Raw genomic sequence first — 23,349 nt, forward strand, 5'->3', positions numbered from 1 at the left:
CCCCACCATCAACGTCAGCCAGCCTGGAGACACCGAGGAGGGAAGCGCAGCTCCTCCCGTTCCGCACAACACCTAACTTAACGACTTTCAACCCGACTACGCGGTAGTAGAGAGCCACTCCTATCGCGCCCAAGAACTGCCGGACAGAATGGCGGCGCCCGAGGTCCACCATCTCTTCCACAATCCAATCGCCGACCACTCGTTCTCGGCCGACAGAAAGACGCTGGCGATCGCCCGCGACACAACCGTCGAGCTCTACGGACGGGTCGGCAATGCCTTCAAGTTGAAGGACGAGCTGAAGGGCCACGACAAGACCGTGACCAGCGTCGACATTGCGCCCAACTCGGGCCGCATCGTGTCGTGCTCGCAGGGCAAGTCGTCGGCGCCACACCCACCGTCAAGCCAGGCCAAGCCGGCACTGCTCACTCCGACTAACCGGCCGCAGACCGCAACGCCCTCGTATGGGAGCCCACCCCGCAGGGGTACAAGCCGACGCTGGTCCTGCTACGCATCAATCGCGCCGCCACTTTTGTCCGCTGGTCGCCGTCCGAGACCAAGTTTGCCGTCGGCTCCGGAGACCGGCTCATCGCCGTCTGCTACTTCGAGCAGGAGAACGACTGGTGGGTGTCGAAGCACCTGAAGAAGCCGATCCGCAGCACCGTCACCACTGTGGGCTGGCACCCCAACTCGGTGCTTCTCGCCGCCGGCTCGACCGACGCGCACGCCCGCGTCTTCTCGAGCTTCATCAAGGGCGTCGATGCGCGCCCGGAGCCGACCGCCTGGGGCGAGCGGCTGCCCTTCAACACGGTCTGCGGCGAGTACATGAACAACTCGGCCGGCTGGATCCACTCGGTCGCCTTCTCCCCCAGCGGCGACGCGCTCGCGTATGCTGCCCACGACAGCAGCATCACGGTCGTCTACCCGAGCGCGCCCGAGCAGCCGCCCAAGGCGGTCATCAGCATCAACACGCAGCTGCTGCCCTTCATGAGCCTGATCTGGAACGGCGAGTCCGAGATTATCGCCGCCGGTCATGACTGCGAGGCTTTCCGCTTCCGGGGCGGCATCAATGGGTGGCAGCTGACTGGCGCGCTGGAGGCCAAGGGCCGTCCTGGCCTCGGCGACCAGCGCGAGGAGTCGGCGCTGAACATGTTCAGGCAGATGGATCTCAAGGGCAAGGTCAAGGACGACACGCAGCTGAAGACAGTCCACCAGAACACCATCACCATGATCCGGCCGTACGAGACGTCTGGCGCGTCCGTGAGGAAGTTCAGCTGTATGTCCTACCCTGTTCTGATGGTGTTCAGGCTGCTGACCAAATGCAGCGAGCGGGGTCGACGGACGTGTTGTCATCTGGACTCTGTAGACACACGTAGAAGCGGCGAGCTGATAATCAATGAGATATTTGTGTCTCTCAGACGGTTGCTTTGAACTCGATTTGATTGTCCTGCCTGAAACAAGCGCACATCGCCGTTCCGATTGGTCCCTGAGGTCCGTCTGGGTATTCCCTTTTCCCTTGTCTATCCAAAGGGTATAAGTGTGCTCGATGCAAGCTGTTGAGCTTGAGCTGTTGAGCTGCTAGTGCTAGTCCAGGCAACCATTGTGAACGTCGGAAAGATGAGCTCTGGCTGCTCAGGGAAGCAGTCCGCGTCGCCGAATAGCTTCATCAACTCTCCCAGGCAGAACCACTGCAGCCAATCGAATACTCCGACATCAGCTCCTGATGCCGATGCAGAGACAAAACGCCATAGTCAGGATATCCTGATTTCTCCTTCCAACCAGTCGGTTGTCATATTCCGGTCCGTCAACTGGCAAGGGGCAGACTCCCGGAGCACTCCTGAGCGACTCACCCCCAGCCCAAAGGCTTTCGGGTCCGATCCCGTGGACAAGACCACGCCTGCTCCGCTGCCACGGACTGCGAACGACACCAATGTTTTTACTCGTTCAAGCAATCGCCATTGCCCACATTCAGTCAGCTCGGGGGCACTTGGCCACGAGCCTGATGAACAACGGCCGATCCGGCCTTGTCCCCAGTCCCATGACAACAACGACAACAACCCTCCTCTATTTCACCCCTCACCCATTAGACCCCACCGCAGATCGACACTCCTTCCCCTCCCTGAGAACCTCAGCGATGAGCGGCAGGCGCCGCCGCTGTTTCCCCACCTCCCCCCCGCTGCTCAAATGCCAACCCAAGAGGGGATCCAGGCGACGATCTCCCCATCAGCCGCGCCGCTTCACCCGCACGCCCATACCCACGCCTCCATCCGTCAGACGACGTCGGCTCTCCCTGACGAGGAGCCCGGAGGTTGGTCCTATGCCGCCGTAGTGGCAGGGACCATCCTCCGTCCTCCTCCGCCCACACTGCGGGCCTCCATCCCGCTCCGGCTCTGGGGTGTTGACCCCCCTGGAGCTGCGGTTTCTGCTGAGCCTGTGGAAGGTGGTGACGAGAGATAGTAACCCCCCCCCCCCCCTCCTTTTTTTTTCCATTTCCCCCCCTCCATTCTCTCTCCCACACACACAAAAGAGGCGGGAAGGCGGTCTGACTGTTTGTCAGGGAGGCACAAGGTTGCTAAAGGGCGGTCAACGGATGGTGCGTGGTAGTCGAAGTGGGCATTTCGGTGGCAGCCAGTTGACGGCTGTGATTGTGTCTCTTGAGCGTCTTGCTTCTCTGGTTGTGTCCGGCGCCTGAGCTTCGCGCTGGGGAGGAAGATGATAACATCCTCTCTCTGTGTCCCCGCCAGTCATATATCGTAATTTGGACGTGTCTCCTCTAGAACACAGCGATTTGTGAGAATCCTCGTGCAACACAACGCGTTGTGCACAGTCGTGGCTTGCGGCTAACACTTGTTTCTCTAATGGCCATGCATATGTTGGTACTCCGACTCGTGGTTTCCGTGTATGCCTTCCGAAGCGAGTCGAGCCGGTCTCTCCCCAGCCGGTCCCTTCCCTCCGTTTCGGATGAATGGCATCTTTCTCTGTCCAGCTCGTCCATCGCACTGCCCCTGAACTCACGCATTTGACCGCACCATGTATTTGCTGCTGTTGCAATTTCACTTGCCATATCCACGTCGTGACAGCTTCATACGTTGACCTTCAAGCATGCACAAGACAGCTCGTGCTACCTCGGAGCTCCCCCACCAATGCTCCTTACCATACCTGCCTATCAAACCTCATCAGTCTGGCTCGTGAACTATAGCCAACACTTACTTGTCCGGCTTGGTTATCTGCGCCTGGACCTCGTCTTCTTGCCTGTGCCGGACGGCCCTCGAAAGTTGTGCTGCTATCCTTGATGTCGACAAACATGAGCGCGGCAGTTGAATCCCCGGCAGCAGCCAACCCCAGGCCCCTGACCATTGTCATTGTTGGAGCCGGCATTGGCGGGCTTACTGCTGCCATCGGCCTCCGGCGAAACGGCCACAGAGTCTTGGTCTGAACTCCTCGAGTCACTGACCCCCAGTCGAAGAATGACTGACCCCCCGGAAACGCAGCTCTTAGAGAAGTCGGAACTCGCCCGCGATTCCGGCGCTGCATTTCACCTCTGCCCCAACGCAAATGGCATCCTTCGCCAGATGGGCATCCATGCCGAGACCTTCGGGGAGTGCCTCATGTCCCGCTTTGTGGAACGCGCCCAGGATGGCCAGGTGATCAAGGATGTCGACCTGACTGAGTCCAACAAGCGGTGGCCGCACCCTTGGCAGCTTGTCCATCGCGCCCAAATCTATCAGGAGCTGAAGAGAGTTGCCTTGTCCCAGGAAGAGGTCGGGCCGCCAGTGGAATTGGTCACAAAGTGTCACGTCATCGATGTCAATCCGCGGCTGGGAACCGTGACCGCGTTGGACGGGACTGAATACCGCGCCGATGTGATCATCGGAGCAGACGGCATCTACGTACGTGCGTCCCTTATTCCGCCTTGTCAGGCATTAGATTCTTGCTAACTACCTGCATAGTCCACGGCGAGGAAGTCGATCGGTGATGTCCATCTTTTTAGCTCTGGAAAAGCGGCATTCAGATTCGTGATGCCCAGGGAGGCAGCCGAGCTAGATCCCATCACCGCACCGCTGGTCAACCGAAACGACACGTTCACTATGTGGTTTGGCAATGACAGACGAGTTGTCATGTACCCGTGCAACAACAACAGATGGCTGAACCTCGTCTGCATACATCCCGATGTTGAGTCACACGCCCTTCCCGCCGATGGTAAGGCTGGACGCTGTCAATGGCCTGTAGCATGCTCAGGCTCAAGGCGCTGATTCTCTCCAGAATGGCACAAGGAGGCTACCCTCGAGCAACTTCTCTGGGTCTATCGCGACTTTGATCCCCAGCTCCAAGCTCTGTTGAAGAAGGCACACACATTGCCAATCCAGGTATGGCAACTACTCGACATGGAGAAACTGCCCACGTGGGTATCAGGAAAGATGGTATGTAACGCACTGCGCACAGCCTTTACAAGCTTGGAATTACCTCCGCCGCCCTCGTCCTCTCCCCCGTGATTCTTCAGTGAACCTCACCACAGCTCACATCGCCGGCCAGGCCCTCCTTGGGGACGCAGCGCACCCCCTTTTGCCTCGTAAGCAAACAGCAAGCCACCGGCATCTGCGCACCTCCACAAGCGGCAACTAACAACAGGAACAACAAACAAAGACCAAGCACAGGGCGCAGCCCAGGCAATTGAGGATGCGGCAGCTCTGTCCGTCGTGCTGCCCTCGGGGACACCCCCGGAAGAGGTGCATGACCGACTCAAGCTCTACGAGTCGATCAGATACGGGCGGGCACACACCATCCAGGAGTACTCGCGACTGGCAGGGCAGGATTGGGTGGACGGGAAGCCTGTCGTCGATAGTAAGCCGGAGTTGGGCGGTCTTTCTTTTGTTTGAGAGTCAAATGGCACAAGCTAACCCTGATTCCGAAAGTGAGAGAATTCGAGGAGTACAACTTCGATCACGACGAGGTCGCCAATTCCAAGGCTGCGCTGGCGGCGTGGGAGCTGGAGAGGAGGCCGGCTCCGGCCGGAGGCATATCTCCAGGGCCCTGATTTGTAACTGTTGGTTCGGGTTGGCCAGCCTGTGGTTTCTGATTTTTTTTTTTTTTTTTTTTTTTTTTTTTTTTTTTTTTTTTTTTTTTTTTTTTTTTTCATGTCCAGAAACACGGATTTACCCATCTGACTTTGGTCAAGCAGATTACAGCAGAGACAGAGATCCCACGCATGGTCGAATTCTACCTCCATGGCCACAAGAGGGGTGCGAGATGACTTGTCCGTGGGAGACGACTCGATGAACTCATGGCCTCGAGATAGCAGAGTCCAGCCATAAACGGTGTTCCTCTTTTATAAATGGATAGTTAGTGGTTCATGCTGTCCCTACGGCTCGAGAGAGCAACTCGACACGGATATTTTCACTGATGAGGCAGACATTACGAGTACCTCTCAGACCACGCAACCGCGTCTTCGCTGACAGCACCAGCGTAGTGTGCGTATCACAACATGTACCGTATATAAACCTGTACATGCACCAGCCCGGTTGGCACACCAGCCAAATCCTCTTGGGGGTAACTCCTGCAAATGAACAAATGCACATACACTCAGGCAAGGAGGATACTTGCGTATGGGGGAAAAAGAACCCGGACACCCGGTAGTACATACACGGCTAGAAAATGCCATTATCTACCGACACAAACGAAGATACAGAACAAGGAAAAACAAAAAGACCATCACGGCAAGACAAAGCACGACCTCTGCCTCCCACACACACACCCTTACGACCTGCGTACAACCACACGCTGAACTAGTGGTAGTAGCCAAGCAACCAACCAGCCCTCCCTCCCACAGCGCCCAACGTTGGCAACCTAAACAAAAAGAAAAGAAATTAAAAGTCGAGTCGAGAGAGAGAGAGGCGTTCACGTTGTCATCGTCGTCGTCGTATCAAGTTCCCATAACGAGGTCCATACCGCCTCGTGGAGGCCCCCCTCCCCAACCCACCCCTAACGCACCTGCGCCAAGCAAACAGGACAACAGAGAGTAGAGCAAAACCACCAAACCAACAATCTCAGAGGGACGCCAGCAGCCAGCAGCCGGATGCCATCTGCCGCCGGCGCCATGCTCCCTCCCTCCCTCCGTCCGTCTCTCAGGGTTAGGAATGCACGCACACACGCTCGCTCGCTCGCTCGCTCGCCCGCACGAATGTATGCATGTACGTATGTATATAACCAACGCGGCACAACCCCTCATCATCATCAAAAAACAAAACGACGAACCCGGAGCCCAATGCGCTACGCTACCGCTTCCTCGACTCGTCAATATCCTCGCCCAGCTCGGCCGGGCGCCGCGGATCCACCATGCACGCGACGCGCGCGTCGCCGCGGCGCGCGCCGATGGTGACCCACACATGCTTGGCCGGGGGGACGGGCACGCCGCCGGCACCACCGGCACCAGCACCACCGCCATGGCCGCCGGCGCCGGGGCCGCCACCGCTGGCGCGGATGGTCTCGCGGGCGCCGGTCCAGCGCAGCCGGCGGTCGCGGCTCATGTCGCTGCAGCCGAGGCCGCCGGCGGCGGTCCACTCGCGGACGACGTCGCGGACGAACTCGATCTTGGCGCGGAACTGGTTCGCGGCGGGGATGCCCTGCAGGGCCGGGCTGATCTCGGGGCGGCGGCGCGACGAGGCGGAGGAGGACGATGACGAGGAGGAGGTGGTGGTGGTGGTGGAGGAGGACGTGCCGCTGCCGCTGCCGCTGCCGCTGCCGCTGCGGGAGGACGCGGGCTGCTTGGGCACGGTGGCGAAGTTGAGCAGCGTCTGCAGCGGGTAGGACAGGACGGCGCGGTCGTCGAGGGCCGACTCGGCCAGCACGCCGGTCGCTTGCAGCTTCTGCGCCGCGTCCTGCGGCAGGTGCCAGAAGTGGCACCAGGTTCCGGTGGCGTCGAGCACGACCTTGGTGTGGTCGGGGAAGTTGAACTAGGGGAAGAAAAGAAGAGTTAGCGCGGGAAACCCTTACTCGTGGGTCGTGGGGTGCAGCAGCAGAGCGGCGGGGGCGGGCTTACCTGCATGTGGCCGTCGGCAAACATCCAGCAGCCGACATCACCGAAGCGCTGATAAAACGTGACAACGTCGGCAGGGGCGGCTGTTGGATCCGTGATGGTGGGAACCCGCATGGCGCTCTCCTCGGTCTGCGTGGGGCTCTCCATTTCCCTGCCGTACGCCATCATGTAGTTGGCGAACTTCTTCCACAGGACGATGCGTTCTCGCTTGCGGTGGTCGTAGATGTCTCGGCCCGCAGAGAGCTTCCCGGCGGTCCCGTCAGGATTGACCGGGACCATGAAGCTCTCTGGAGGCACCCGGACGCGCGAGATGCCGCTCTCTCCGTTGTTCTCGTAGAAGTAGATCCCCTCTTTCATCGGAACGATCTGGTGCCTAGCGGCGTACGTCGGGTCATCCCGGCGCATGCAGTGCCGCTCGGCGTCGTGAACTAGCAGGTAAGCGGGAGGCAACATGCCGGGATTCGGCCCATCTGGTGATGGGATGCTGCGGAGAATGCAGCCGACGCTCCCGTCGTTCAGGACATAGCCCAGCCCAAACTTGTTGGTGTAGTCGACCCACTTGACCACGATGTGCGGAACAGGTGGCGTCTTGTCCCGCGAGGACATCAGCGCCATGGTGCGGGCATTGAGTGCCCTCTCCAGCTCGGCCTGCAGCTTCCTGAGGCGCTCCAGCACGACATCCGGCTCAGACCCCGGGACAGCTTCTTGATATTCAGATGGGCTGAAGAGAGACAGCCTCTCTTCCTGCCGCTTCTCCTTGTCCCTTGTAGAGGCTGACCGTCGCGGCGGGGCAGCTGCGTTCTCGGAACCGGCAATCGGCTGGCTTCTCGCTGATGCAGTTTGGCTGCGGAGGCTGCGGGTTGACATCCTCGTGACCGGAGCGGCCTCATCTGCAGGCGGCCGCAATGCTGCGGCCGTCTCCCGGCCAGGCCGCGGTCGCAAAGTCACGGTTGTCCTCGGGGTGGGCTCCGCGACTGTCTTGGGCCGCGAGACAGCCGTGGTGGTTGTTGGCTTGTACTGGGCTCTCTGCTGAGCTGCGAAGCTCTGAGGTGGAGCGCGCAGCAGGCCGGATGATACCCTCTGCGCCGGAGTCGGTTGGTCGGAAGTCCTGGTGTCCTCCGTCCTGTCTGACAGTAACGATGATTGTTGTTGCTTGGCCATCTGTTGCGCCGCGAGCCGGGCCTGGAGCTTTTGCTCATTCTTGATCTCATCGAACGGCCGGTAGACCACACCCTCGGCCAGGGGAATAACGGGGGTAAGCCCGTTCTGTTCCTCCTCGGCCATTTCCCTCCAGATGTTTCTGAATACTAGCTGCGATTGGCACCACGGCCCAACGCCGCATTCGCGGCACATCTTCTGGACGTTCTGAATATTGACCAACTGGGCCTCCGAGCCAAGAGGTTCGTAGAAGGCGGGGCTGTCAGGCGGCAGCTCGCGCAACTTGCAGGTGATGTCGGACGCGGCCGGCATGTATCCGGCGGTGAAGAAAGGGTGGGCGACGATCGTGTCGGGGTCCGGTCTCCTGTCGGCGTCCTGGAGCATGGTGGCTACAAGGTCTTTAGCCTCCTGGCTAATGTTCTTCTGTGAAGTCTCGGACGAGGGCCATTCGTAGTCGCGATCTTTCGCCCTGCGATAGATTTCGTCGGTCGTGGATGATTGGAAGGGCGGCTTGGATGTGAGCATCGCGAATCTAATCGGCGTCAGAATCGAACGCTCGTCCCGAGGTCGATGGCACATTTTGGACCGGACCTACACGATAATCCCCAGGCTCCAAATATCAACCATGTGGTCATGGCCTTTCTTGCCCTTCTCCAGGATCTCGGGAGCGATGTAATTGGGCGTCCCACACAGGGTGGTCCGCCGCATAACCTGCATGTCCTTCCCCGTGAGGAGGAGAGCGGCGAGGCCAAAATCGCCGATCTTGGCATTCATGTACTTGTCGAGGAAGATGTTGCCCATCTTGAGGTCGCGGTGGATGATGCCTTTGGCGTGCATGTACTTGATGGCCCCGGCAATCTGGACCGTGTAGAATCGCGCTTCTGCTTCGGTCAAGCCCTTGCGACGCTTCACCATGTCCATAAGCGAGCCATTTGGACACAGCTCCAGGACGAGATATGTGCAATTCTCGAAAGTGAAGGCGCGATGAAACTGGACGATGTTCTGGTGGCGCATCTTGGAGTGGATTTGCAGCTCCGTTTGGAACTAGAACAGATCTTTCGTCAGTGCGATAGGTCCTCGCTAGAGAGAGGACAACAGGCCAACTTGCCTTCTGCTCCATTTTTGTCGGCATCTGGCTCTTGACGATCTTCAGCGCAACCCGCTTCGATGCCCCCGCGGCCTTGCCCTCGTAGCAGATAGCGAAGCCGCCCTTGCCCAGAAGCTTGCCCACTTGGTACACCACACCCTCCTTGCGGTCGGAACTTGGCGGCTCGACGACATGGTTCGGCGGCGGCGGGGGATGTTCCTTGTCTTTTGCCGTCTTCAGCTGGGCGACTGCTTTCGTCTTCAGTTCGGGCGCTCGTGGGGGCCGTTGGGCATTAGCATCCCGAGGGGACAACGCCTCCATGTCGACGCCCTTCATAACCATCGCTTCGTTGGGGAAGCCGGTTTTCGGGATATTCGGGGGCGCGCCGTTCGTTCGGCTCTTGTAGGCGCTGTTGGGCCTGCAGCTTTCTGAGAATCACTGTCTGGAATCTGTTGTTTGCTGTTAGGATAGTGCGGACGACGGCACGAGGCACAGGCCGGAAGCGAGCTCAGAAAAAGCTGTGAAGCCTGGCACTGATATTGATGTTGAGAAGTTGAAACAAAAACGAAGGCACACGCGAGTCAGAAAAAAGACACGCGCCTCGACTTACAATCGATGGGCTGCTTCATGCAAAAGAGGCCGGGCCGCTCATCAACAACGCAGTGCATAACACGAAACTGGCATCAACAACTCCTGGTAAGTGCAGCGGAGCTGGGTGACGGCAAACGAAGTTTCGGCGATCAATCCCGTCGGCCGATGGTGGCGGAAACGTTTTGTTCGGCTGACCTGACTTGCAATGTGCAAAACTGGGGTCCAAGATTGGAGTGCGTTGTTTTGCCTGCCGCAGTTGTCGGAGCAACACAAGATGAGGGTGACCAGGGGTTCCTGTTAAGCTCTGTGGACCAGCCAGGAACCAGGATTTGGCGCAACACCATTGGCTGCCAACAGCGTCACTGCTCCCCGCCAGAGCCGAGGACAGCTCCATCTTCGACACATGCACGGAGTTCAACATCGCAGCGAAGATGGTTGAACTGTGAATTGAACTTGTGATTTGGAAGCAACTAACACACCGCTCCTCCGCGGCCTACTTCGGTGAACTCCCGGTCAGCACTGCCAAGCAGAAAGCCGGTACATCCGTACTGTCTCCCCCATTCACCCCTGGGTCTTTTGGACTGCGTAACTCGAGTCACAACCAACGCCCACCCTCCTCCGATCGCCCCAAGCAAGCCGTTGCCCCTATACCATGGTTCCATTACCGCTATTTAAGCTTGCCTCGCTGTTTGTGCGACACATTTCAAAATACGGCGCGGTTCGTCCACTCCCCAAGTCCTCAGCAGCCTGGCATGCGCTAAATGACAAGCTGCGCTGTAGAACCACATCAAACACCAAGCGCACGAGCACCCCAGGTTTCGAGCCTTTGCCGCGCGGTACGGCCAAGTAATCCACCAGATCAACATGCGAATGTCGGTCGCATTATTACGAAATCCCGATGCAGAGCAACGAGCAAAGGAGAAGGCCGAGGCGCCCACAGTGAAAACGGAGGCGCAAGTCAAGAAGGAAGAGGAGCTCCGTGCGAAATACGGGACGACGGCACGGGAATCACATCCCACCAAGGAGGCGCCGAAAAGCGTGTGGAAGCGCAAATTCAGGCCGCTGCCCGAGGCCAAGGCGGTCGATCTCTTTGCCGACGTCATAGGCGATGCGTTTATCCTAGCTGTTGCTGGCGGCCTGATCGTGTACGAATACTGGAGGTCGTCTCAAAAGCCGGACAAGAACAAGGAGATGATCGAGGACCTTCAGAGGCGGATGGAGGAGCTGAGGATAAAGGAGCAAGAGTTGGAAGAGGTGGAGAGGAGGCAGCAAGAACGGGTCGCCCTGATCGAGGAAGCGTTACGGGCGTTCAAAGACCCCAAGACGAAACAGCCTCTTCTCCCCAGCCCAACAGCAGCGGCTTGAACACCAAGCGAACGAGGAACCACCATCGCCTCGGCCTGCTGCAGCGCCGCCGACCCGAGCCTTGGCCGGCTGAGGGAGATCAGATCTGAGTGGTGCTATTGTTTTGCTGCCTGCGCGAGTCGTCTGTACGATGGAGCAGGTGTGTATCGATGTGAGAGCGGGAAAGCCGGAAAGCGATAGACAGCCGGGGCCTGCCGCAGGCTGGCGGCCTACTTGTAAGTTGACGAGGAAGGTGCGAGGGAGCGCCGATGCAGTCCGCACGCGCGCACAAACCCTTCTCCCAACCAACCCATGCTGCGATAGAAGCGATACCATCTCCTTTACTGAAATAGACAGAAAGACCACTCAACACCGTTCCCTTCTGATGTCTGCTGGATCCTACGTTAATCGGGATGGCCATGGATTATCCAACTGATGAGCTAACTCCTAAGCATCTGGTCTGCTCGAGCCTGAGACAGCGGCCAGCGTGGGCCTCAACCGCAGCTCAGCTTCTACATTCCGACGGACGACGATGGAGGGGTATGGCGCTCAGCCAAAGAAAAAAAACAAAGCGGCCTCGAGCTACCTCACCTACCTACCTGCTAACCTCAAACAGAAGCACATCTAGGCACCCATGATCTCTCCTTAACCATCCCACACGCATACTCCGAAGACCACGACGTCTTCCGTCTCCTGCTCATCTGCCCAGATGACACCGCCAGCCCCCATACCCTCGCCCGCATCCAAGACCTCCACCGCCTCCGCAACGGACGCAACGCCGCCCTCATCTTTCTCCTGAACCAGAACCACCAAGACGACGAGCCCCAACCACACTCCCCACCAGCAATGCCCGCCTTCATGGCCCTCCACATCACGTACGTACGTCCCTAGCCTGACCACACTAAGAAAAATAGCAACAGTCCGATTAACCTACCCGGCTCCCGACGTCCGTCCAGGCTCCAGAGAGAAAACACCCCCTTGCCCATCCTCCCGCTGCCCACGCCCGCCGACCTGCCCAGCACGCTGCAAACCTTCGTCGCCGCCGCCGCGTCCGCGTCCGCGTCCTCGTCCGTCCCGCCGCCCTGGCCCCCTCCGATCGACGCCGCGCGCGATCTGCTGCCGCACTGCTGCGTCGCGGGGAACAGGGGCGCGAGTAACGACGGCAACAGCAACAGCAACAGCAACAGTAGTGGCAGCAACGGCGGCAGCATGAACCGTGGGAGCGATAGCGCGGGGCTGGCCGGTACAGCGCCGCTGAGCGGGCGGGCCGTGGAGCTGTTGACGACCGGTGGCTGGTTCATGGGGTTTAGGGAGTTGCTGGCTGTTGGGGTGGGAACGGAGGAGGGGAGGCGGCTGGTGAGGCGCTTGTTGGCTGGGCGGGGAGACAATGGGGATGGTGATGGGGATGGTGATGGGAATGGGGAGGCTGAGGGAGGGGGAGGGGAAAGGGAAGGGGTGCTGGCATTCTGGCGGTATGAGTTCGCTACGGGGGGGTGATGGCGGCGAGGGCTTGCGGCTGGTCGGTTTGCTTGTTTGCTGTTGGGTTTGCGGTGTGGGAAGCTCAACAACGGATGGGGGTTGACGTGGGGAGTGTGGCAAGGTGCATGTGGGGGACACAGATGGCTGGATGGGGCTGGGAGTCCCATTAGATGGCGGGCTGCATGGAGTAGATGTGAGATGGAATGGTGTTGCTAGAGTCGGAAGCTGGGACTGCGAACGGAAACAGACGAAGAGACCTTGCTTGGGCGATCGACGGAGACAGTGATAAGCTTGGCGTGATCAAGACGGCGGATTTGACCGAAATAACTAGCAGTTTTGTGATCTCGTTGCAGTGTATGTTGCTTGCTTACGACCCTTGAGAGGGACGAAGCGAACTGAAGAACAGAATTAGATCTCTGTCAGCATTTACCAATCCGGGGGTGATACGGCGACAGATGCAAGCTACTCTTAATAGTTCCGTCTTGGAGAGTCCAATGACGGCGCTAGGTCTCGAGGATACTAATTATACATTTTCGCCTAGAGAAATTCCTGACGAACTCACCTGACCCAGTCGTGAACATCGTTGGGTCTTTCAAAGCATTAGCAAGTGCTGCCACATGTTTGTTAACTAGGGGTTTAGAGCCCGCTTCGCGGGCTCGTGGGTTTTGTCTGCATTTTTACATCACATGACTTGCTTACTGTTACTACTGGCTACCTGCATTACCTGCGAACTGCTGGCCCACGGCTTGCCTCCCGGCCTACGGCTCCCACAGTTGCCTAAGGTACCTACGTTGTGCCTGCGTTATACCCCGGTGCCCGCGGTATGCCCCCGGTGCCCACGGCATGCCCCCGGTGCCCGCGTTGTGGCCGTGGTGCCCGCGTTGTGGCCCCGGTACCTGCGGTATGCCCCTGGTGCCCACGTTGTGCCCCCGGTGCCTGCGTTGTGGCCCTGGTGCCTGCGTTATGCCCCTGGTGCCCGCGTTGTAGCCGTGGTGCCCGCGTTGTGCCCACGGCATGCCCCCGGTGCCCACAGCATGCCCCCGGTGCCCACGGTATGCCCCCGGTGCCCCCCGGTGCCCGCGTTGTGGCCCTGGTGGCCACGGTATGCCTCCAGTGCCTACGTTGTGCCCCCGGTGCCCACGGTATGCCCCTGGTGCCCGCGGTATGCCCCCGGTGCCCACGGCATGCCCTCGGTGCCTGCGTTGTGGCCCCGGTACCTGCGGTATGCCCCTAGTGCCCACGTTGTGCCCTCGGTGCCTGCGTTGTGGCCCTGGTGCCTGCGTTATGCCCCTGGTGCCTGCGTTGTGGCCGTGGTGCCCACGTTGTGCCCCCGGTGCCCACGTTGTGGCCGTGGTGCCCGCGTTGTGCCCCCGGTGCCCACGGTATGCCCCCGGTGCCCCCCGGTGCCCGCGTTGTGCCCCCGGTGCCCACGGTATGCCCCCGGTGCCCGCGTTGTGGCCGTGGTGCCCGCGTTGTGGCCCCGGTACCTGCGGTATGCCCCCAGTGCCTACGTTGTGCCCCCGGTGCCCGCGTTGTAGCCGTGGTGCCCGCGTTGTGCCCCCGGTGCCCGCAGTATGCCCCCGGTGCCTGTGTTCTGGCCCCGGTGCCCGCGTTGTGGCCCCGGTGCCGCCCGCGGTATGCCCTGCGTACGGCTGGCCCGGGTGCCCACCTGGCCGCGGCTCCCCCAGATGCCCACCTACGTACGGCTCCCACAGTTCCGTACGGCTCCCCCAGATGCCTACCTGCCTACGGCTGGCCCAGTTGCCTAGGCACCTATGTACGGCTCCCTCGGTTTCATGGTGCGGGCGCGTAGCCCACGATGCAGGCGCGTAGAGAAAAAGAGGAAAAAGGAAAACAAAACAACGGGGAAAGGAAATGACGATTTAGCCGTAAGCCAATGGAAGGGGAAAGAAAAATCGCTAACAGTCATATACCCTGCACCTGTTATTTGTTAACGGCCTAGTAGGTGGAGTATAATAACAATTAGTTAAGGAAGACCCCTGTTTTGTAGCCAAAAGGACCATCGCAGTAACCGGAAAAATCTGGGCAGTTGTGTAGTATATATATTAGAAACCCAGTGCTCAAGCTCTGCCAATTCCGGTGATTCGAGGTGTTGGCCAATAGGTACAGCTTTCTTCTTCTTCTCTCTGGGATCTGATAGGTTAGAGAACACATGACCTCCGTCATTGGCTCGCGTTGAGATTGATTATTCCGTACTGAGATTTCGCTCCCCACGGTCACCCGCTCCAAGTTCGGGTTGGCCGTGAGAAGGTAACAAGTGTCAACAACAGCAGCCAAGTCGGTCGGATGAATTCCCGTTCTGGGGAAACCGAGCGTTGAGTCGTCATCATCAGCAGATGACAACCAGGATATGACAACCTCACCATTCGCCATGGCAGAGACCCCCCGGTCGAGTCTCCGTGACGAGGCGGTTGTGGCGCACCCGGTCAACGCACCTTCGCCTGCCAGCCGAGAAGTGCGGGGTGAGTGAGGCGGCACGGCAGGCAATGGCACCGGCGGTGAAGCATTGATTATTCCCTGGGCAAACCTGGAAGTGTATGGAGGGTTGGGGTCGAGAAGTGAATATCCCGCGCTGCCTCACGGCCGAATTTGCCTTTCCAACACGTAGCGGCCCAAACCTAGCAACTCGCGGCCTGGAGATCAGCTTGAAGAAACCCGGGAGACCAGGTTGAAGAAACCACGCACTGCTCGCCAAGCAACCAGGTAGAGAGATATTGGAAGTAGTTAGAGTAATCCGTACGTTAGCTTTGCCGAACCACCGAGCAATCGCCGCAGTCAGGGCCTTGGCATCAGGGAACAGTGAACTGGGTTGATGCCCTGTTCACATCCACCGCGGGGTCTTGGCCATGATATGGAGGCCTTCGCGAGAAAAAAAAAGAGCAAGTCTGGACAAGCAGCGTGATGGATAAAAATAGCCCGGTTCAATCGGGTGATGTGATGCGTTGCGCTTGTGCAGGGTGATAACGGTTCCAAGGCCAGCCATGAAGACCGGAGTCGGCTCGCTTGAGAAGTGGTGCAGGCTGGAAACCCTATTGGGCAAGAGGGACGCCAGCCGTCCGTTCTGATTGGCTCGGCCATTTTGCTCCCGCGAAGAGAGGCCAATCGCGGACCCAACCGCTGTTTCTGTGCTCGATCAACATTGCATCGCGGCCAGCAAGGAGTCGATGTGCATATGCAAGCAACGGCGGAGGCTGGGGACGGGCCGGCTATGTATGTATACAAAAATGCTCAGCACCTGCTCCTTTGCGGGAGGGTGGTCATGTTAGCTGAATTCGAATTCCTGACACCTAAGCCGCTAACGAACCGGCGGCCGGTGCCGAGACCAAAGCAATCGGCTGTCGCGGTCTCGAGTCGTCAGAATATCAGAATATCGATTGCGCAGAGCCTCACCACGTGGAGAGATCTCAACGTTCCGATGACCGCAGATTAACTACACAGTAACACGGAGCCTGACCAAAAAGGATGAACGGCGTCGCCTCAGTCTGCGCCGCCGGAAACGATGGCGGCCGGCCGACAATGCCACCATCCAATTGACATCCGAATTGTCGGGCGAGCGAGTCGCATACTCGATTCTTTGAAGCGGGCGGCCAGCGGTTACAGCCCGGTCAGTTACTGTGGGTCGCTGTCTGATGGGGCTCATTGGCCAAGCCTTCTCAAACAGCTCGTGCCTCAGCAGATCCGGAGCCGGTCTCAGACTTCAGACGAGGGGAGCTATGGGCTTGCCGCCGTCTGAAGCTGCGACGTTTCTTCCATGCTAGGGGCAGCAGATTTTTTGATGCATCATGAGAGTTTTGCGCATAACGAAACGGTCAGTGAGTTCCAGTACTATCGACTGTCGAGTTAATGGTGCACGATTGGGAATTTTTAGGTACGGACGGGTCTTCGGACTGCTTCTGCCTCGCAGTCATCGCGTGCAGTGGCCGGCAGTAGCGATGCCGATAGTGCTGTTCTTGTCGCCCAATGTGGTGAGTCGGGACGTATGTATTTGGGGCGCTGGTGGACTCAAGCTTTAGCCTTGTCACTTCACGCTGGTGCCGAAGCGCAAGGGGTGACAGGTCGATGCACGTTCTTGGCTGGGAGGCAGCAGGAGGGGCCCTGCAATGGGACCCCGGCTCCTGATGCACAGGGGAAGTGGCTTGAAACCTGATTGGTTGGAGGCGGCCTGTAGCCGCCCTCGGCACACCCAATCACACCATACAATCGCATCTCAGCACACCTTTCCCCGTCCTCCTCGCAACACCTCGCAGGGCAATCACAAGGCAAGTCGACCACACCCGCCGTGCTCTTCACCAGCACCCAAGCGAGCGCTGTACCAGCCACGATGGGGGGACCACCTGATTGGTAATGGCTCACGTCACGCCCGCCAGTCCCCAGTCGTCATTTTTGAGGTTTCTCTGCTCTGCCCTCAGGAAGAACGACGGACTCGTTCAGGAAGCAGAAATGTCGGTCGGAAGCATGAGAGCAGAGCGCCGCGGACGACGTGCGGGGGTGATGCAAGCTTGCGGCAGCTCGCATGGCATCGCGCCCGCAGCCTGGGCAGCGGCCAAGCTCGCTCGCCCTAACTAAATGACGGACCGTCCAGACAGACAGCCAGATCGGGTCCGGGTTCTGCCCAGCGCTGCTCTGCTGCCCAGCGACGGCAGCTGCTGAGGCGTGCGGTGAGCGGGGCGGTGGGGTCTAAAGGTGCCCTGGCTGCTCCTCTGTTTTGCGAACCGCCCCCTGCCCCCCAGGCGGCATCCCGCCATCGATGCAGTCGGTCGTGCGGGGACTGGCTGCCGGTTGCTTGCGCGGAGGCGCCCAGGCGGTCTCGGCCGTGGCTGGTTCTGCTCATGAGACAGCACATGGTTCTGTCCTGTCCCAATCCTTCTGCTTTTCTCTTCCTCTGCTGATGAAGCTCGGTTTTCCCTCCGTTTTTTTCCCTCCCCCAAATAAGGTTGCGTCGTTGCCGTTTTCTGGCTCCACCCCCCCTTGCGCTTGGGGTGTGAGGGAAAGTTCCACAAAAGCAGCTCCACTCTTGACTTACACGCCCGTCGCATGGTACCCCCTTCGGGACCAGGCCAGGTCTCTCGCCGAACTGCCAGGCACCGCAGCCGGTCTGGCCTGCAACATACCCTGTCGCTTCTTAAACACGCAGGGTCCCGGAAGTCTGGCGATCAAGCAGCCGCCTCCGATCCGTCCACACATTACATACAGGCCCAAACGCCCCATTCTGCCTCAAACCTCCCCCTTGGGACAGGGACGAGCTCGTCTGATCTCCATCGCGATTCAATGCGAGGACCACCCCGCTACTGACCCGGCGACACATCGCTCCACCGCCAAAGAACCTCATCTGATCCCGTCTGATTCAGGCCCCAGTCAGCCTCGGTCTCTGGCAGCCCAAGGGCCGCTTAGCCCTCGATCCGGAACATCTGGCCCATTGAATAGCTGGGATCCCCGTCAATGCTCGCTCGGATGCCTGCCGTGGAGATAGATCAGATAACCCGAACTTGGATATCGCGCGAACACCTTCTAGTATCATACCTGACACGCGAGACACCATCGACCCACCGGCCACTCATCTGATACACGAGCCTCCGGGTCCCGGTACAAGCCCTTCAGGGCGAGTGCCGTACTCCCGTCCGCCGTTTGGGGTTGTCTCCCCCGGCCGAGCGCGAGGGACCCGATATCAACCTAGCACCGCCCCGCCGGCCGTGGGCATCTCGGCATTCCTCCGCCTCCTTTTGCTTCGTCTCTCTTTCTTCGCCGCCGCTGGTCGATAGCCTTCTTTCAGATCGACGATTTTGTTTCCTTTCCTTTTCCTGGATCCCGGTCCAGTCCAACTCGCAGGTCCGGCACCTCGCCTTCCTTTCTTTCGGCCTTTACGCTGTACGGAGTATTGTTGTTTAGTCTCGGCACTTCCGCTTCGTCTCTCGGCTCCTCGATATCGTTTTGGTTAAAAGGGGATCCGGTGTTTAATAATCTTGGGAGCGACGAAAAGCGTCAGCGGTTTCTGTGGAACACGGCAAGGAGACAGGGACTAGTGGGCAACCTTGGGTCACCCGGGGGATCATTGAAGACGGCGGGATTCGGCCGCCCTTCTGGCTTGGAATCATGGGAAGGTTGATCAAGAATCACTGGGCGAGGCTCATCGTCCTCTCGGCAGCAGCCTGTAGGTATCCGGTGTTGGGATGGTTGCGAGCCATGTGTCGCTGTGCGATTGCTAACACGAGTTCGCAGATCAAGTAGCTGCCGCACTTGAAGGGTACTTTTGGCCCAAGGTATTCTGGGACTTCACCACCAAGACGCTGGATCCCGCGGTTAAACCGATACCGATTCTCCAGACCATCAACCTCGTCTTCGGCATTATCCTGCTCGCATGGGAGTGGCCGCTGAGCTTCCTTGCCGGATCCAGCTTCCACCGCAGTCTCGAGGCCCGCCTCGCGGTCCTACCCCTCACGGCCCTCGCCGCGGCGCTGTTGTATCAGGGAACAAATGCCGCCATCTACCAGCTCATCGGGATGGGCGTCTACTTTTGGGCGTACAGCGAAGGAGAGGTACGTTTCGGTCCGAAGTGCCGAGCTGGAAGTCCTCGCTGACTTGGTCAAACACAGATGATCTGCGCGAAGCCCTGGACTCTGCCGCAACGGGCGCCGCGAGGCCCGCGTGTCTAGAGCACGGCTGCATGATACATGAGCAAACAACAGTGTCTGTCTATATCTTCATGCTGTGAATACTCGCCGCTGCCAGAACCTCCGGCTTTCCTCTCTCACGACCTCGCCGTGCCATCTCGACGAACCCGACCCGGCCCTGTCCCCGGTCCTTTTGGGACGATACCAACGCATCATGCACCGACAGGACCGAAGGCAATGGGATCTTGAACGGCTCAGACTATCGCAGGAGGTTGGACATGGACTCGAGTGAGACGAGGCGAAAGCGCAAATCGTACATAGTGCATCAACAACCGGGCAACGCCCGGTGGGGTCAGAAATGGTTTATATCTTCTTATTTCTTCTCATATACCCTGCGATTTGGTTTCAATTTCAGCATGTCATCTCTCCCACTCCCTGCACGGGCGGGATGTGAGAATCCTTGGCTAGCATGGCGAGCATGGCGTTGCGTGTATCATTTGAGAACGGTGGCGGAAGATGGGTGACGAGCAGGGGAGTCAGGAGAACCAGCAGTTGTACGTTGGCATGGGCACGGGGATTCGCAGAGGACACATCTCAGGGATGGTGAGTGACGTCCAGCTCTGATGAGCCGCTTGCTCTCGGGATGGAAGGACAGGGAGTGTTGGTGCTATTTGGCTCAGCCAGCAGCACCCATCACCAGCAAGCTTTCCCGCTTGCGAATAATAGAAAAGCATTGAAGATGACCAACCGGTGCTTTCCTCGCTCCTGGCTGTGGCTCTCCGTTTACTAAGCCGATGGTTACCTCCCGCGTAGGAGCCTGCACACAGCCATGATCGGCCCGGCGTTGAAACCCCCATGAAACAATTCCTGTGCTGGCTGGAACCTGCCATACCGCCCCTGGAGATCTCTCTCCAGCGCGCCCAGACTCGAGAACCTTGAACGGATCAGAGTCAATAACAGCATTGCAACCTGCACGCTGCATGGACGATCCTTCTTCAAAAAAAAAAAAAAAAAAAAAAAAAAAAAAAAAAAAAAAAAAAAAAAAAAAAAAAAAAAAAAAAAAAAAAAAAAAAAAAAAAACCTGCCCAACCGATCACCGGGTGAACCCGCCTCGAGGAGGAAAGAGGAAGAAGAAGAGGAAGATGAACAGAAGGTGCAGGCGAAGCAGATCCTCCCCGTGTCACGACATCGCCTAACACCCAACGCCCAATGTTCCCCCACCGACAACGGCAACGCCAATTAACACCTCGTCTCGCCCCAGCACTGTTAGCATCCGGCGGCTATTCTGTCCGTCCGTCATTGTCTCAGCGCCTCTCTTCCGAACGACTCCCGAGCACGCTGCTTTCCCTTCCCCCTCCTCCCCCCTCCACACTCCCCCGGGCCGCCCCGGACGGCCGGGGGCGCTTAGGCGCTTGGGCGCTTCGGCTGTGGAACGGGGTGTAACACGGAGTGTAACGTCAGCGTTAACGGTGGGCAAGGATGGGGCGGACCGGGGGAGCGGGGGCGGTTGAAGATTGAGGCTTGAGGCTTGGGGCCGAGCGGATCGAATTGGATGCAGGGCGGGAAGAGAAAAGCCACGGGCGATCGACCGATCGATCGATCACGGTTGAAGCTTGTGCTGCTTTTTCATCTCTCTTCTTGGCTCGTTATTTTGGAGATGTTTTCCTTCTGCAGTGGTTTGTCCTTTGGTCTTTTTTTTCGATGTTCGTTTTTTACTCCGTTTCTCCGAGACACTCGGGATTGGGACTGTTGTTGCTCGTAAATTATTCATCATGTCGTACCCGGGCGTTAGACCAAGTGGCGTTGTGGCACGAACACACGAGCACAAAAAGAGACGGAGACGCCGGTGCTCTGTAGTACAAGGACAACCCTACCTAGGTAAGCATATCGTTTCGGAGGTTCTGTAACTTTGCGAAACTAAGGTCGCCAGATAGGACAAGACCGGATATCAAGTAGGTATGTGACTGCTTTGATGTCATGATGGAATGTCCCGTGGCAAGGAAGAAGGCTGACCGTCGTGGACGCCCTGGACAGACTCATGGGCCGCTACCTCATGAGGTGGCGATCTACTTGCATGCAACCAGGTCGGCCAGGCCCGCCTAAGAGGCAGGCATGGGTGTTGACCGTCTGCGAGACGACGTTGAGCGGGCACCCGATGTGCCGTGTTGCTCCCTGGAACCGGCTAGGCCACAGCAGGTGTACGAGTATTGTCGACGGCCACGGAAGTTGAACGTTTAGCGACCGCCCGCAGGTTAGTATCCAAGCCCGGATCCGTTATGGTAACAACAGCAACATGAACTTCCTGTAGGCTGTCGCCAGAGCAACATCCCTCAACAGGCCGGGTCCTACTAATCAAACCACCCCGTGCCCAGTGCTCACTACTGCAACGGGGATTCCGTGTCCGTGGAACCACACAACATATACGGGGTCTTGACGCCCCGTAAGAGGCGAACCCGTCGGAAACGTGGGCCTTTTTTTTTTTTTTTTTTTTTTTTTTTTTTTTTTTTTTTTTTTTTTTTTTTTTTTTTTTTTGTCGTCAAGGCGGATCTGCGGGATCCTAGGTAAGAGGCGGCCATCCCAACGAGCATTCTAAGCCACATACTGAGTTCCGGTAGGTGCGAAACTGGGCCTCACGCAAACTGAATGGGTCGAGAGCGAGGACTGGCCAGCCGGTTTCAAACCGAGCTTTGAATCTGATTTTTCATGAGATGTTGGGGTGTTGGGCTTAGCGGACTGCAAGGGGCATCACGCAGCCATACTTAATCTTAGGATCCTGTCTCCGAGATGCGTTCGCGGCTGGCATCATACAGGTACTATACATCTCAGCGACCTGTCATATCAAGTTTTATTCTTTCTCCGAATTTTATATATATATATATATATATATATCTTCGGTGGTCCTCGCATTTCCGAAGGCGCTCAGACAGGATTTCACCTACCCGATTCGGGCCTCGTCCTCTGAGATGAGATCGTGCAGGGCGTTTTGCATGTGTCTTCGAAGACATCTCGAAGGGTTGCTTTGAGGGCGCCAATGCCCTATTGGCGGTGCTCCACGTTCTGCCACTCTGGGTTGTTGGCGAAAAGGTCTTTCTACAGCTTGTCCCTCTGCTCCAGGGGTTCGCAAGCTCGCTGTTCTTGGCTGTGAGTCTTCGTGCACATGCCAACGATTGATATAGAGATCGGCCAACTTGAGTCTTGCGCTCAGCAGGTCCTTGCTCTCGCGGACGGACAAGGCTTGGTCTGGACGCGTCAAGACGACCACGACTTGGGTGACGAGCTCGGGATTCTCCTTGGCAAGGTTCCGAACGACGGCCGGACCGGCAAAGTTGTGGAAGTTCATTCTCGCGCTCACCACGAGCAGAACGAGGTTCCTCTTCGATTTGATGTGCTCTTGGACAAGTGACAGTACCGTCTGTCTGCCTTGTTTCTCCTGCTCGTTGCTCTCGGATTGAAACAAGCCGGGCAGGTCCAACAGATCCACCAACGGCAGATCCGCCCATGCTTCTCCACAATCAGGACGTCGTCGGCAAAGTGCTTCCTGTAGTCGCCCCTCTGAAAGGCGGTAGCATAGGTGCCCCTGGCGACGAAGGCATGCCAAGTGACGGGCTTCCTCCTCTCAGGACCTACTCTGGTCCAACTTGGACTGCACATTCTTCCTTCGTCGGAAACGCGCTCCATTCCTCAATCATGCAACCCTTTTTGCACCATAACCCAACAAACGAGGACACCTCAACTCGAGTCTCAACTCGAGTTCACAGCCGACCCAGCGGCAGAGGGTCTCTCCACGTCGCCCCTTGGAGTGAACAAGATGGCTCATTGACTGTCGTTGGAACCAGCCCAACTGAAGAGGCCAGCCTGTCTGTTGCTGCCACTGCGCAGACGGGCTTTGGGGCAGTGCAGGTTGTCTCTGGCCCGAATCCGCAAGAGTTCGAGGTGCCATAAAAAAAAAAAAAAAAAAAAAAAAAAGCTCTACACTGCGGAAAATCACACGATCACACGGCAAAAGAGGTATCGTTTTGAGATGTGGACGC

General features: G+C 58.2%; 2 protein-coding genes across 2 annotated transcripts; one reads left to right on the plus strand and one right to left on the minus strand.

Moving 5' to 3' along the window:
* The first annotated feature begins 82 nt into the window (after nucleotides 1–82).
* THITE_2171303 (uncharacterized protein) lies at nucleotides 83–20,400 on the plus strand. The gene is made up of 4 exons (XM_003656649.1): nucleotides 83–371; nucleotides 446–1,273; nucleotides 1,323–1,562; nucleotides 20,378–20,400. The coding sequence occupies exons 1-3, from the start codon at nucleotides 149–151 to the stop codon at nucleotides 1,361–1,363; spliced, it is 1,092 nt and encodes a 363-aa protein (XP_003656697.1). The 5' UTR covers nucleotides 83–148; the 3' UTR covers nucleotides 1,364–1,562; nucleotides 20,378–20,400.
* Nucleotides 20,401–22,253: 1,853 nt separating this feature from the next.
* Nucleotides 22,254–22,969, minus strand: THITE_2131842 (uncharacterized protein; the record flags this gene model as incomplete). Its single annotated transcript, XM_003656650.1, has 2 exons — nucleotides 22,254–22,708; nucleotides 22,804–22,969. The coding sequence occupies 2 exons, from the start codon at nucleotides 22,967–22,969 to the stop codon at nucleotides 22,254–22,256; spliced, it is 621 nt and encodes a 206-aa protein (XP_003656698.1).
* Nucleotides 22,970–23,349: the final 380 nt, after the last annotated feature.

This window comes from Thermothielavioides terrestris, chromosome 5 (genome assembly GCF_000226115.1).
Source record: "Thermothielavioides terrestris NRRL 8126 chromosome 5, complete sequence".
NCBI classification, from domain to species: domain Eukaryota; kingdom Fungi; phylum Ascomycota; class Sordariomycetes; order Sordariales; family Chaetomiaceae; genus Thermothielavioides; species Thermothielavioides terrestris.

Bases quoted from the DNA above. Each gene is read 5' to 3' on its own strand.
- THITE_2171303 (XM_003656649.1), top strand. From the start codon at position 149: ATGGCGGCGCCCGAGGTCCACCATCTCTTCCACAATCCAATCGCCGAC. The intron at 372-445 runs GCAAGTCGTCGG...AACCGGCCGCAG, and splicing joins CATCGTGTCGTGCTCGCAGG to ACCGCAACGCCCTCGTATGG. The intron at 1,274-1,322 runs GTATGTCCTACC...GACCAAATGCAG, and splicing joins GTCCGTGAGGAAGTTCAGCT to CGAGCGGGGTCGACGGACGT.